Source organism: Macrotis lagotis, chromosome 5, assembly GCF_037893015.1.
Source record: "Macrotis lagotis isolate mMagLag1 chromosome 5, bilby.v1.9.chrom.fasta, whole genome shotgun sequence".
Lineage (NCBI taxonomy): Eukaryota > Metazoa > Chordata > Mammalia > Peramelemorphia > Peramelidae > Macrotis > Macrotis lagotis.
The window spans coordinates 232,512,152-232,526,490 of record NC_133662.1 but is presented as its reverse complement, the minus strand read 5'-3'; the positions used below and the strand labels follow the sequence as shown (position 1 = coordinate 232,526,490).

The 14,339-nt window shown below is 46.0% G+C and overlaps 1 protein-coding gene and 1 long non-coding RNA gene across 2 annotated transcripts in view; one reads left to right on the top strand and one right to left on the bottom strand.

The window, feature by feature from the left end:
- Nucleotides 1-85: 85 nt before the first annotated feature.
- Nucleotides 86-9,328, top strand: LOC141488659 (uncharacterized). Its single transcript, XR_012468747.1, has 3 exons — nucleotides 86-841; nucleotides 6,083-7,638; nucleotides 8,657-9,328. It is a non-coding gene; the product is annotated as an uncharacterized LOC141488659 (long non-coding RNA).
- MMP28 (matrix metallopeptidase 28) overlaps nucleotides 4,220-14,339 on the bottom strand; it is a 45,174-nt gene continuing 35,054 nt past the window's right edge. The window contains exons 7-11 of the mRNA XM_074188906.1: nucleotides 12,664-12,905; nucleotides 11,990-12,097; nucleotides 7,602-7,698; nucleotides 6,844-7,096; nucleotides 4,220-6,175 (exon numbers count right to left, since the gene is read on the bottom strand). Of these exons, the coding sequence (XP_074045007.1) occupies nucleotides 4,576-6,175; nucleotides 6,844-7,096; nucleotides 7,602-7,698; nucleotides 11,990-12,097; nucleotides 12,664-12,905 (2,300 nt within the window). The 3' untranslated portion in view covers nucleotides 4,220-4,575. The remainder of the gene's footprint in view (nucleotides 6,176-6,843; nucleotides 7,097-7,601; nucleotides 7,699-11,989; nucleotides 12,098-12,663; nucleotides 12,906-14,339) is intronic.

Here is a 14,339-nt window from a genome sequence, read left to right as displayed (position 1 = left end):
GAAGTGGCCATTCCGGGGACTGAGGGCCGGGACCCCTGTTGGGGGGGAGGGTCCTCAGAGGGAGCTGGCAGGGGTGCTGAAGGGGGTGTGGAGGGGATTAGAACCTGCAGCCCAGCACAGGCCTGACGCCCATCCCAACACTCACACACACGCTCCTCCCTCCTCAGCCCAACTCTGCTGTAAGTCAGGGGGTGCGGGAATCCCCTATGGGATCCCCAGTCCTTAGTCCCTCTCCACCCTGACATTTGTCCTCCTGGGACAGCCATACTGGGCGATGTAGCCCATAAACATCTCCCCCTCCCAGATTCTGCTGTCCGCTGGGATTGTCCAGGGTTGGAGGGAAACACCCTCCACCCCACCCCCATCTCCAGCCCATCCCCTCCCCTTCCCCGTAAGTCCACCTTGGCCTAAGGCTGTCACGTCTAGAGAATCCATCCCTGTCCAAAGTCTTCCCACTCCATTTCTGTCTGTCTGTCTGTCCCTCTCTTCTACCTTCTGTCCACCCCCCCCCCCCCAGTCTCCTCAACTCTCCTTTTCCATAGGGCTCTCACTTTTTTCATCTCCCTGCCTCAGGTCTGTGTGTGTGTCTGTGTGGTCATCCCAAAGACCTGTTCAGCACAGCACCAGAGGGGGTAAAGGGCAGAGAAACACAGATGGCCTCCCTGGGATTAGGGTCATGGGGTTGCAGTCCCAGGTCAGCAAGAGGGGAAGGGGGCAGAACCTCCAAATGTGAAACTGCCCCCTCCCTTCCCTCTCCAGGTAGACTTTTCCCACCCAGCAGCCTCCAGAGACACAACTCACCTACCTTCCAGCCTTAACTCGATGGCCTGGTACCTGTCAGGTACTCCCTTCCCTGACCCTCCAACCCCCAGAGCCAGATCAATCTTTGGTTTGAATATTTTACTTTTAATTAACAGATAGTTTGGAACCAAAAAAAAAAAAAGAGGCAAAACCATGATCAGGTTTCCCATGGCAACAATTTCTTCATCCCTTTGCCCTTTTAGAATTGGGACATCTGTGTCCCCCTGTAGGGCATGGATGATGGATGGGGCAACCTCCCCAGAGTGGCTGGGCCCACCCCCAGGAGGCCAAAGTGTAGGGTGGAGTGTGTTCTCCTCTCCTCCCCAACACAGAAAGAGAAAACAGGGCAGGCCTCCCTCAGACACCTGGGCACAGGCTTAATTTGCCCAGATTCTCCCTGCTGACTTTGCCCCTCAGATTACTTAGCTCCTCCTACCAATCCCAGACAAGCAAAACAGGAATTGAGACAAGCATGGGGATCCCTATTTCCCTCCCTCGAATTGTTCCCAACCTCCTCCCGGAAGGGAGGTCTGTTTGGGAGCTCCCTCTTCCCTCTGGCTGACCCTCTTTCCCCACTGCGGCCTCAGCCCTCTCCCCATTTTTGCCGGCTCCCTGGCCGGTTTTCTACCTCTTGTCACCGGAGCTCATCACTGTCAGTTTTTTAGAAATAACAATAATAATGACGAAAATGACGCTAATAATAATGTAAGGGCTAGGATGCTGGCTCTCAGAGCTGGGGGACACGGAGGGAGGGAGAGAGAAGTCATTCTGTGTCCCCCACATATATGCTGTCTCACCTACCAAAGGGTAGACCATAAACTAAACCCCACAAATCTGTGTTCAGTGGTAAAACAGTGGGGTGGCATTTTTCCAGGGACTCTACCTGAGCACTCAGCTTGTAGCATAAAAGATAGATTAGGTCCAAGGTGAGGATCGCAAATGGGGTTGAGATTGGGAAGAGCCCTGGGGATGTGATCCTTAGGATCTAGGGTGTTGGGTGTGGTATTCTGTTTCCTCAGCTGGTGCCCCAGTCTCCCCTAGAGAGTTAACACAGACTTGTAATAGTCCTAACCCTGGGCAATCCAGGACTCCTGGATTCTAGTCCTTGACATGCTGTGTGATCTTAGATAAGTCACTCTCCCTTTTTGAGCCTCCCTCTGAAATAGAGGAGATGGCTCCCCTTCCCTACCTCTTTAGGTGGCTGGGAGGGTAAATGAGAGTGCCTCATGTCCTCCTTCCCTTATACTAAGGTCCTTTATTCAGGCGGACCAAAGACGGGAAGGAAGAGTGACATCTTGGCTGCCCCTGTCACATTCTAGCTCCAATGTATCCTCCCTGGATGGGTGTGTGGTCTTTTGAAAAGAGGGGCAAGGGGACCAAGACCTTTGGTTTCCCCCCTCAGACACACCCCCTTGGTGGAAACTATCCGAATGTATCCTCTGACTGATTCTCCTGCACCTTCTTTTGCTTCTTTGGATTTTTGGAACCCCCACCCCCCCCTTCCTCCAGTCTCTGTTACCCCTCTCCAGGGTTTCCGGCCACATGGTCTGGAAGTGTCTGTAAAGCCTGTTGCGCTGTTATGGGAAGTAAGATTAAAAAAAGAAAATCAGGGAGCATTTTCCCTTGTTTCTGTACTGAGGAGTCAGATGGATCTATCTTTGATGGGAGGATGATACCTGGACTGCTAGGGGTGAGGGAGGGAAGGAGTCCCAAGGTTTCCAGAGGAAGTTGAGACTCCCTTTCCAGGAAACAGATGACTACCAGTGCTAGTCCGAGGGGCTTAGCCAGACAGAAAGTTGAGAATGTCGCAATTAAGGAGGAGTATTCAGAAGAGCTAAGAATTTCAGAAGAGAGTCACAGGATGAAAGGTTATCTGAACTATATCACCTGCTCATGTACTTCAATCAAGGCACCCAAAAGAATGTTTTGTCTCCTAGCTTTCAAGACCAGTCTTCCCCCTTCCCAATTCCACTCTTGCTCTGAGGAATTTTTTTTTTTAATAAAAGGCAGCTAGGTGGGGTAGTGGATAGAACATCATCCCCGAAATCAGGAGGACCTGAGTTCAATCTGGCCCCAGACACTTTACACTTACAATGTGACCTTGAGCAAGTAACTCAACCCTGGTCATCTCATATCCAGGGCTATCCCCAGACATCCTGATTCATATCTGGTCACTGGACCCAGATGATTCTGGAGGAGAAAGTGAGGCTTGGTGACTTAGCACAGCCCTGTCTCACCCAAATCCAATTCACTTGCTTGCCAGGCCATCACCTCCTTGATGTCATGGTCCTTTTCAAGATTGAAGGGCCATCATCATCATCATCATCACTATGTAGAGGAAAGAAAACCAGGCTCAAATCCCAACTCAACTTCTTACTATGTGACCTAAGATAAATTATTTAACCCCTCTGGGTCTTGTGTTTCCTCACATTGGGTGAGATTATCTTTAAATCTCATCGAGGGCATAATGGAAAAAGCACTGGCCTGGGAGTCAGGAGTACCTGGGTTCAAATCCAGTTGCAGACACTTAATAATGACCTAGCTGTGTGGCCTTGGGCAAGCCACTTAACCCCATCTGCCTTGCAAAAAAAAAAATCTCATCAAGGTCTAAATCCTATGAGAATCTGTGTCTAACTTGGATTCATCCCATTTAGTTTCAACTCTTCTGATTCTTTTATCACTCTCTAGGTCTACCTGTATGACCTCTTTTATTAAGCTGAGTGATTTGATGAACTGAGTTCTTTAAATATTATCCCAAAGGTCCCCAAATCCAGATCCCAAACTACCCTGAGGACATTCAGTTCTTTGTAGACAAAACATTTTCCTAGCCATCTACTCCAATGTTCTTTCTCCTTCCAAGGTTCTGTTAAGTCCAACTACTTCCTGGGGTGCCTGAGTCCCACTTCTGCAGTGTGGGTCAGTCAAAAGAGCACTCATTTGGAGTTAGAAGGCCTGGGTACCAATTCTAGCTCCAATACTATGTGACCACAGGCAAACTAGCTCACTATCGTGAACTTTAGTGCATTCACCTGTGTGATAGGAGCTATCCGGCTATTTGTTTCATCAAATTTGTAATCCAGAAAAATCTTTGGCAAGTTTCATGTACTATAAAAATGAATCTTCGTCCTTGCCCTTTTCTAAGATTGAAGGGGTAGATAGGTCCTCAACAGTACCCCAGTTGCAGGACCCTAAGCTGGTGATTGGAGGTGGTTGCACCTTCTCTCTCTAGGTGACCAAGAAGTAAGGAAGTAAACACAACTCCCCATGTCAGTTGTCCTGGGTCAAATTCACTTTGTCTTCTGCTAATTAGAGATCTATACTTGGTTACCAGCCAAAAGCTCCAACAGAGGACACAAGAATTAGCTTGCTCTAAAGACATAGGAAACTTAAATAATTTAATTTGGAAAGAAGACTTGGGCTTGATTCAGGGGTCTGGACCTAAAAGTAGGAGGATCAGGAAATAATACCTGGTTGGAAAAATGGAAGTGGGAGCCATACTAGGTTATAGAATGGTTTAGTTTCCCTTGTCACCTTCCAAAACAGAGTATGAAAACAAGGAGGTTTTCATCAGAGAGGACCAAAGTAATATTTTAATTTTGACCTTTTGAACTCAAATTCCGGGGCAAAGAGTGAAGGGAGGAAACCTCCCACCTTCTTGGGACAAAGTTCGGTGAGGTGGGAGAGTCAGAAAGTCAGCAATACCACACCAGTGTCCCTCCCTTGTCCCCATCTCCACATAATAAGCAGAGAGGATGACCAAGATTGGATACCACTTCAGACCCAAGATTCCTCATCATCCTGTGGGAGCCAGGATGGGCCCGCAGGTTGTGACCTAGGGCTTTTGGTGGACAGGCCAGCGCTGATCTCTGATGGAGAGATCCCGTCCTCATCTGCTGAGCCCCTATCTCCTGCACTGCCCGGTCGACCCCTTGGTCTAGAGGTGGTAGGAAACGCCCTGGGCCGGCTCTGGCGGTAGGCCAGGGGAGTAGGAATCCGGGAGGGTCGCTTTTCTGGACGGTGGTCTTGACGAGGCCGGATCTTGGGTCTCAACTTTAGCTTATAAATAGATGGTATCCTCTCTGGTTTCTTTAACATCCTCCTACCTTTCCCTGTGGGCTCTTTGGACTTTTCCAAGTCAGAGGTGGGTGTCAGTTGAGGCGCTTTATTGCCCTTGGTCTCAGGGAGTGGAGCCCCGGACTGGTCTCCCTGCTGCCCTAGAGCTGGTGCTCTTTGCACTTTTGAGCTTTTGACCTCTGCACCACCCTTCCTCCCCATTTTATTCTTTTCTAAGCCCTTTCCCTCCCAGTCACGTGTGCTTTCAACTGTGTCTAACTCAGAAGTATGCATGATGGGCATCCCCCAGCCACCCATGTCCACCTTGAGGAGGACTGGGGGCTCTAGAGCCAATTCTCTAATGACACTATCATAAGGAGCACCAGGAACTGGCCACCGTGCCTGAGGGTGGGGAACATATACGCCACTTCGAGGAATATGTACTTCTGGGGGCTCTGTGGGACAGGGAAGCATCCCTGGGGAAGCCCCTCTAGTCTCCAACTCCACGATATTGGTCAAGATCCCATCTTCCAGGCTCTGGTACAGTGCCTGCTCCTTGTCCTTGTCAATGGGCAGCGTGGGGAATCTAAATCGTCCGTGCTGGTACTTGGGTGGATGGTCTCCTCCAGTCTCTTTCACAGCATCCAGTGTCTGATCCTGGCCTCTTGACCTCACCTCCAGGGACTGACTTTCATTTCTGGACTGAGTATTTCTTTCTCCAGGTTTGACTCTTATGGTGCTGGGATCTCTCCCTGTTTCTGTTGTGAGAGCTGAGATACCATTTCCAGATTCTGAGGAGCTTTTCACTGGTGTTGGTGGACGATTGGGGTTCTTGCTGATCCCTTTAATAGAGGAAGAAGATTGGACAAATCTAGGGTCCTGAAGTTGGGAGGCAATGATTCCTTGTGTCTGATCCTGGGAAGGCTTTCCAGTGCCCACCAGGGCTTGTTTGAGGGTAAAGGGTTTGGATAGATTAGAGGAACCAGGTGGGATAGAGAATGATTCTACCTCAGGTACTGAAACACTCTGAAGAGTAGGTTCTGTGGCCCAGTTTCCTTGAAGACCCAAGTCTCCAGAGCTCCAGTGGGTAGGGGTCCCTCCTCTGGGAGCTTCAGATGAGCATCTGCTTTTCCATTGTCTTAAAGGACCCTGCTGCAAATTCCAACCAGATTGTGTGAGTAAGGACTGGGATTTGGGAGATACATCTCTAATCGGTGATTGTCCACAGGAAGGGATTCGTGTGCTTGAGGCCTGGGATTTGGAGGATACATCTCTAGCTGATGAGAGCTGACAAGATGGGGTGGCTGGTCCTTCCTGGTTCCTGCAATAGAATCAGGGGGTTCTAGTGGGATCGTGACATCCAGCCTCCTGTCTCTGGGTAAGATCACTTTTCCCCAAACCCCAAAGGACTTCTCTTATTCTGGAGAAAGAAGCACCCTCACCCTATCTTCCTTACTAGGTGAGATATATCCAGACACAAATCTATTCAGTTCTGATTTCATCATGTTTTGTTGTTCCTCTGATAAAGATTGACTCGTCTCAACCCCTTAGGATAATCACTTTTCTCCTTTGATGTGAATGATAGTTTTCTCTCCTTCTACTTCTCTAAGCTCAATATTCTCGCATCCCCTCACTTCCATTATTTTCCCCATTGAAAAGGGAAAGAATTAAAAGACTAGATAGGTTTGGTTTTCTGACTTCCCAAGAAAATCAAATGAGTTGAATATTGGCCCACAGCACTAGATCAGATGTCAAAGTTCTGAAACCTAAATCTGACTCATTTACCAATAACTTGAGTCAGTCAATTGCTTCATCTTTGAATTGAAGAAGCTGGATTAGATGACTTCTAAGAGGTTCATCTAGCTCTAACATTTTATGTTTAATGATGAGTTGGGAGGGGGGCGGTGTCAGGGAAAAGGCAAAAAGTCAATTGTTCAGGTTTGGGGCATACCAAGAGAGAAAAGAAAGTCTCCCATCCTCCTTCCATACCTCTGAGGTGCAGCTGTCTCTCCTGGAGACCCCCCACCTGCCTCCCTCCTATCATGAGGTTTTGGGGAGCGGGAGGTGGGAGGTTGCAGCTTGCGGCCTGGAGGAATATATGTCTTCCATTCCACTGGGGGAAGAGGACTCTGGGAGCGGCTGATGGTCAGAATGGGCTGAGGCTGTGTAGAACCCCCTTGTACTCTCACCTCATGCTGTACTGGGGGAATCTGTGGCTTCTGGGGGTTGCCCATCTTGTGAGCTGCCAAAACAGTTCCCCCAGGAATGAGGGAACAGAGAGGGAGAAAAAGAGGGTTCATCATCTGTTGATATTCTCCAACTTCCCCCTTCCACAGCCAAATCATCTCCCCTGGTAGCCAACCTCAATTCCCACCCTCTCTCAATATAAAAACCCAAAGAGCTAGACCCTCTCCCCTCCTCTCCCCTCCCCTACCAGCTTTAAGTGCCATCATCTATCCAAGTATTCGAGTGCCACCTGGTGATGATTCTGGGCATTTCGGCTACTCTCTACCAACTTAATTACTTTTGTTGTGTCAGGAGTCTCAACCGCCCAAGACAATGACTCCCACTTGCAATTCTCTAAAAACTATTCTCTCTTTTTTCTCAGGAAAGAAGCCACCAGCCCCCTATCCTTCCTCAAAACTTGGTCCTGCTTCCTATCTCAGAACCTAATCCCTTTCCCTCTTCTATCCATTTCATCAGGCTATAAAGAGGATGATGTTAGGTAGTGGTTGGAAGAGACTCACAGAGAGAGGTGCATCGACAAGGGTCGTGCTTATCCAGGTAATGGCTTAGTGTGTCCCAGCCTCCTCCTACTCGGACCATCACATGATTTCTCAAGATCTGCCAGGGTTAAGGGTGAGGTTAGTTAGAGGAGAGAGGGATGAGGCTACCAGGGTCCCACTGAGACTTGGATCAAGGCTTTGCCTTAAAACTGTGCTATCACAGACTACCTATGCTCATGCCAAGGAACATCTCGGAGGTGTGACTTTCCATCTGGTAACACATGTATATGTGTCTTTCCATACATATTTATTTCAATACTTAAAGCAGGAAAAAAGCAATAAATAATAATAGCAACTAGGTGGATAAACACCAGACCTAGAGTTAGGAAGACTTGAGTTCAAATTTGATCTCAGACACTAGTTGTGTGACCCTGGGCAAATCACTTCACTTTGCCTCCATTTCTTCATATGTAAAATGAGCTGGAGAAGGAAATGGCAAACCACTCCAGGAGCTTTGCCAAGAAAACCCCAATGAGGTCACAAAGAGTCAGACGTGACTAAAACAACTGACCACCTCCAACAATATAGCACTTTAAAGTTCATAAATATAATTTTGTCATCACAACCCCTGAGGATAGGTGCTATTTATGTTATTCACAGATAAGGAAACTGAGATAGAGTAAGTTATTTAAAGGAAACTGAGATAGAGTAAGTTATTTAAGTCACACAGCTAATAATATATAATATCATATATCATATATTATATATAATATATATATATGTGTGTGTATATATATATATATATGTATATGTATATGTATATATATATATATATATATGACTGGATTTGAATTCAGATCTTCTTGATTCCAGATCCAGTAGTTTCTCCATTGCATCACCTGGTTGCTTCTGATAAGAACACCACTGCCCGCCTAGACTTGGCTTGGGTTGTGGCCTTGAACTGTGCTACCATGGAATACCTCATGGATATCCCAGTGCATGTTTCATCTTGTGTAGATGCATGATTTTATTAGATTTATTTTTATTTTCAGCTCCAAATTTCTCCTTCCCTCCAGTCTTTTCCCAACCCAATGAGAAAGCAAGAAATTCCATGCTCTATGCAAAATGTATTTCCACATGAGCTATGACTTCATTTTACAATATGGATTTGGGAATATGAAAGAGATCTGGAAGAGATGAATAAATGCGGTTTTAAGAACTCACTACTTCCTCTGTAGGCTCCATTCTCAAGGTCAGTGGTCAGTTTTCAATATATTATGAAGTGGTAGGTATTGTAAACTCTCTCCTCCACTCTGCTTTAAAACTGATTATGGATTTATCCAAGATCTCCCTGATTCTCATGAAGGTGCAGTTTGGTTCAGTGGAAAGAATTCTCTATTTGACTTCAAATTCTACATCTTAACATGCCTTATGACTTTGCTTACAAGTCGTCTGACCTCCTTGAACCTTCGTTTCTTCACAAGTGAGATGGGCATGATGATACCCATAGGATCTGCCTCATCGAAGCATGAATGTCTAATGAGATGAACAAATGTTCTATCTGTAAATGCTATATAAATGGCATTTATCATTTCCAAATTTTACAGCTGCTTGTGTCAAGACTCAATAAGGGAGAGCCCTTTCTGGTGGTCTGCAAAGGTGATTATTTTTCATCATTTATGGAGGAAACCTCATCTCCTTTCTCCTCCCTCCCTCTCTATTTCTGCTGAGCAATCCATCATCATTGTGGCCATTTAGGTTAACACTTCGAGTTATCTTCTATAAATCTTTTTTTTAATCTTATTTACTTATTTTTTCACATTGCTACAATAGTCCTTTTTTTAAAAAAAATATTTATTTAAGGCAATGAGGTTAAGTGACTTGCCCAAGGTCACACAGCTAGGTGATTATTATGTATCTGAATTCAGATTTGAACTCAGGTTTTCCTAACTCCAGGGCCAGTGATCTATCCATTGCACCACCTAGCTGCTCCTGTCTTCTATAACTCTTCTGTCTCAGTCAATCAGTTGGCACATCTTGCCAGTTTTGCCTTTACATCATCTTGCATCTATCCTCCTTCTTCCACTCATGCCACAACCACTCAGATTCAGGCTCTTATCACTTCTTGCCTGATCTCTTACAAAAGCTTCCTCATTTGTCTTCCCATAATCAACCTGTTCATCCTCCATATGGCTGCCAAACCGATAACCCTAAAACACTATTCTGATGGTGGTACTCTCTTGCTCAGGAATGTTTAGTGACTCCCTGTTGCCTCTAAGAAAAATGTAAAACTACTCTAACTTTTTTGGGGGGGATTTTGCAAGGCAGTAGTTTTAATTGACTTGCCCAGGGTCACACAGCTAGGTAATTATTGTGTCTGAGGTCGGATTTGAAATTGGGTCCTCCTGACTCTAGGGCTCATGTTTTATCCACTATGCCACCTAGCTGCCCCTCTCCTCTTCACCATCTCACTTCAGTCTATATTGTTGGGCTAGTGTCCAGGCTCAGCAAGCCCTCTATGTTCTGCCTTAGTGGACCTACTTCCCTGTTCTGTGTTCATGAGAATTGTCCTTGGGTCTCATGGTCTTTGCACAGGCTGTCCAATAGCCTTCTCTTCCCACTCCTACCTCTTGAAGGAAGCTCCTAGTACAGAGTTCTAGCACTACCTCCAGTGATGGTTTTCTCAATGCTCCCCTTCCCCAGTTGCTAGAGATCTACCCACCGGCCATTTGTTTTGCATAAATCCTATATTTGCTTCTCTGTATAAGTGCCATTTCCCCCCAGGAGAGTATAAGCTCCTTGAAGGTAAGGACCGTTTGATTTTTGCCTAGCGCAATTCCTGATACATAATATACATCTTACAAGTGCTTTCTGGATGTTAATTGAGAAAACCAAGCAGAAAGGGACCAGTGATCCCTATTTCCTCAACCTATTGGCTTCATTTTGAACTAGTCTTCTGAAGATCCTATCCTGATGCAGCTGCTGCCACCTTAGTTGTGACCCTTTCCCTAAACCCAGGCCTAGGTAGGATGGGCAAAGGAAAAGACATTGACCTTGGAGTTCAGGGGGAGCCCTGGACTTGAGTCCAGGCTGACCTCGATGAGTTAGTAACACCATTCACCCCTTCTGAGTTTCACTTTTCTTCATCTACATATTTAGAACTAGCAAGGACTTCAGAGATCATCTGGTACAACCCCCTCATGTTACAGATTAGAAACTGAGGTTCCAGATGGTGAAGTGATTTTTCCCAAGGTTACACAGATAGAAAATATTCAGGATTTGAATACAATGCCTCTATCCACAAACCTAGTATTCAGCTCATAATGTAACACTTGCCTTATCCTTGAACACATACTCTATAATATAAAGATTGCAACCGGGACCCCGATCATTAACGTATCTCTTCCTCACTACAAAGGGTCACATGTGTCTTTGCCACTTGTACACACACACACACACACACACACACACACACACACACACAGAGAAAATATAATAGTAGTTACTCCTATTGGTGTGAGTACCTGTCCTAACTTTACCTTTGAGTTCATGCTACACACACACACACACACACACACACGTCCCATTTCTCTCTGTGTCCTCTTTTTCTTCTTTCCTCCTTTCTATTTCTTCTTCCTCTTTCTCTCTTCCTTTCTTTCTCCCTTTTTCTCTCTCCTTCTCTCTCTCTCTTTTCTTTTCTCTTCCTCTTTTTCTTTCTCTCCTCTCTCTTGTCTCCTCTTTTTTCTTTCCTCTCTTCTCTCTCCTCTACCTTATTTTTGTCTCTTTTTCTTCTTTCCTCTCTTCTCTCTCTCTTTCTGTCTCTGTCTCTCTCTCTTTCTCTTCATCTCTCTGTCTGTCTCTGCCAACAAGAAGCATGAATCTAGGATACCTGTTTCCATATAGATCTTTCTCTCCTCTGTCTTGAACATGAGGGTGAGTTGGGGGAGGGCACTTTGGGGAATCAGTGCTATCCTCCCTGTATCCCCAAGCTCAGCCTCTCCCAAGGTGTGAGGAGTTGGCCAATGCCCCTCCTCTGGACTCTTTGATCCATGGTTGGAGGGGCCTGACAACTCTGTTAGGTCATGAGTCTTCAGGAATTCTCTGAGAGGCTTCTGAGTCCCCAGTAGAAGTATTACTCAACCCCTCCCCACCAAGATGCTTGGGAAAGTGACTCTTCTTCTTAGCTAGCAACCACCCCAAGTTGCCCCACTTCCCAGCAGTCTACCACTTAGCCATACTGTACTTTAGGGGACTCTGTCCCTTCCCTGCTCCCTCCCACTCCAGTCCAGGAGCAATGTCATGAATCTGTTCTAAAGCCCCTTACAACCTTGGTACAGAAAATCTCCTTACCAGGGGGAGGTTTGGAGGCCATCCCCCCCTCACCCCATCTCCTTCAATCAGGAACTCACCCTGACAAAGATGAGTGTGTTTGAATCCCCCACTCGGTATTTCCCTTCAGACACCTTGATCATGGAGAATTGAACAGGGCAGGTACAGTGACTCACCAGGTTCTGCACCTGTAAGGTAAGACAGGAGGTGAGCTCCTGGAAGACTTCTTGTATTTCCCATCACAATCACTTCTCTTAACTCAATTTCCATCCCATGGCTTTTCTCATACAAACATGAAATACTGAGAAAGGGGGAAGAGGAGACCTGTGGAATATTGTAGCATCTCTCAAGACTTACTCAAGAGTCCAGTTGGGACCTAGACTGGGAGCAGGGAAGAGGGAGAGTATTCATTACCATGTACTCTAGGAAGAAGAGGATAAATTAGAGGGTTAAATTTCTAAGGGACTAATTTAGAAAGTCTTCATTTTCACATCTATTGAGTCTAGGGAGGGAAAGGGATTTGCCCAAGGTCACCCTCACGTTAGTGACAGCATTAGTGACCAGATCCCAGAGACCTCCTGGTTCTGGGAAGTTGGAGAGAGTAATCATTCCAAGAGTTTAGTTAGAGGGATGAGGAAAGCTGTCTCAGCTCTGGATCTTAGCACTTCAGACTAGGTGACTGAGTTGGAAAGTCAGGGAAGGATTTTGGTGGGATATGTAGTCATCCTTTCCCTCCTTCCCCTGCATCCCTCACCATTTGGTCCAAGTTTTTGAAGTGACAGGCTTGGCGGGCAGGGGGAGCTGGTAGAGGAGGGTCAGGTGGGGGGAGGGCTAGCTCCTGCCGCAGCTCCTCTTCAATCTCCTGTTCCAGATGCACTAAGGTGGGAGCCGCTACCCCAAACCTCCAGGCTCGCCGGCCCAGCTCCAACAGGCACAAGACCACATGTTTTTCATTCTTCCTAAGCACCAGGTCTTCAGTCTCAAACATCAGCACCTCTGTGGGCCAGAGAGAAGGGAGAATGGGGGTGGTCATCTGGGGGACCAGTTTCTTCCTCCTTTTCCCTTCTCCTCTTGGAAGAATGACTCTTTTAGGAGAAAGGGGAATTTCTGAGTAACCCCATTGTGGGGTTTTCAAGGGAGGTTTAACGCTCAACAACATAAATTAAGATTCCTAGATTATCAGAACTGGAAGAGACTTGGAAGATCATCTTTACGCCTTTATCTTGGGAGATCCATTTTATAAAGAAGGAAACAGGTCCATTCCGAAGTTCAAAGGGACTTGAGTGGTTATCAAACATGGGTCATGTTATCTCCTGGGTGGGAGACAACAGAGCCTAGGACAGAGTCTCGGCATTGGAGTCAGAAAAACCTAATTTCAAGTTTTGCCCCTGACCTATCCTGACTGTATGAGCATGGGCAAGCTACGTAGCCTTTCAGATGTGTGATATGTGCATCAGTGAATGGAGTTTCTATTCTGGGAATTTCCAACATTGATGTAACACATGTTCCCCAAATCCACATCCAGCTAAAAAATCTTCTAGGAGCACAACATTCAGCTCAGTTTGAAGACAGAGGATTGGACAAAATGGCGTCCACGTGACTGAAAGGATGAGAATTGTTAAGAGGCAAGATGCCTAAAAGATTTGCATTATAATGTATCTATAGGGCTGTATCAAGAAAAGGGTTGGGGCACCTAGGTGGTGCAGTGGATAGAGCACCGGCCCTGGAACCTGAGTTCAAATCTGGCTTCAGACACTTAATAATTCCCTAGCTATGTGGCCTTGGGCAAGTCACTTAACCCCATTGCCTTACCAAAAAAAGAAAAAAGAAAAAAGAAAAGGGTTAACCTCTTATGGTATCCTCTTCATGCCAGCTTTTCACATTCTCAAAGTTTTTCGATTCAACAGATGACTATTTGTGGTTAGCATAATTTTATATAAGTATAAGAGACCAAAATATGGTGGATACAAAATTGAACCTCAGCTAGGAAGGCTTAGATTCAAGCTCTCTGACACATGCTGGCTGTGTGATCCTAGGCAATTCACTTAAACTCTCAGGACCTCAGATAATCAACACATAGATCATAGAAGCATAGTTGTAGACCTGGAAGGAGCCTTAGAAATCATCTGGTTCATTTTGCATGTGAGGAAGCTGAGGCTCAGGGAAGTAAGTGCCTTGTGTATGGTTACACAGGTAATGCACATCAGGGGAAGGATCTGAACCCTGTCCTCTGACTTCAGAGCTTGTACTCTTTCCAAAATACCACAGCTGTATGATTGGTGAAGATAATTTCCTCCACGTCCATGAAATCACAGATCCAGCATCCCGCAAAATAAGTTAATGAATAAATGGATGGCCAAATAAGGAAGAATAAATAAATGAATGAGTGAATAAGCAGATATATGACTGGATACATACAAATAGACAGGC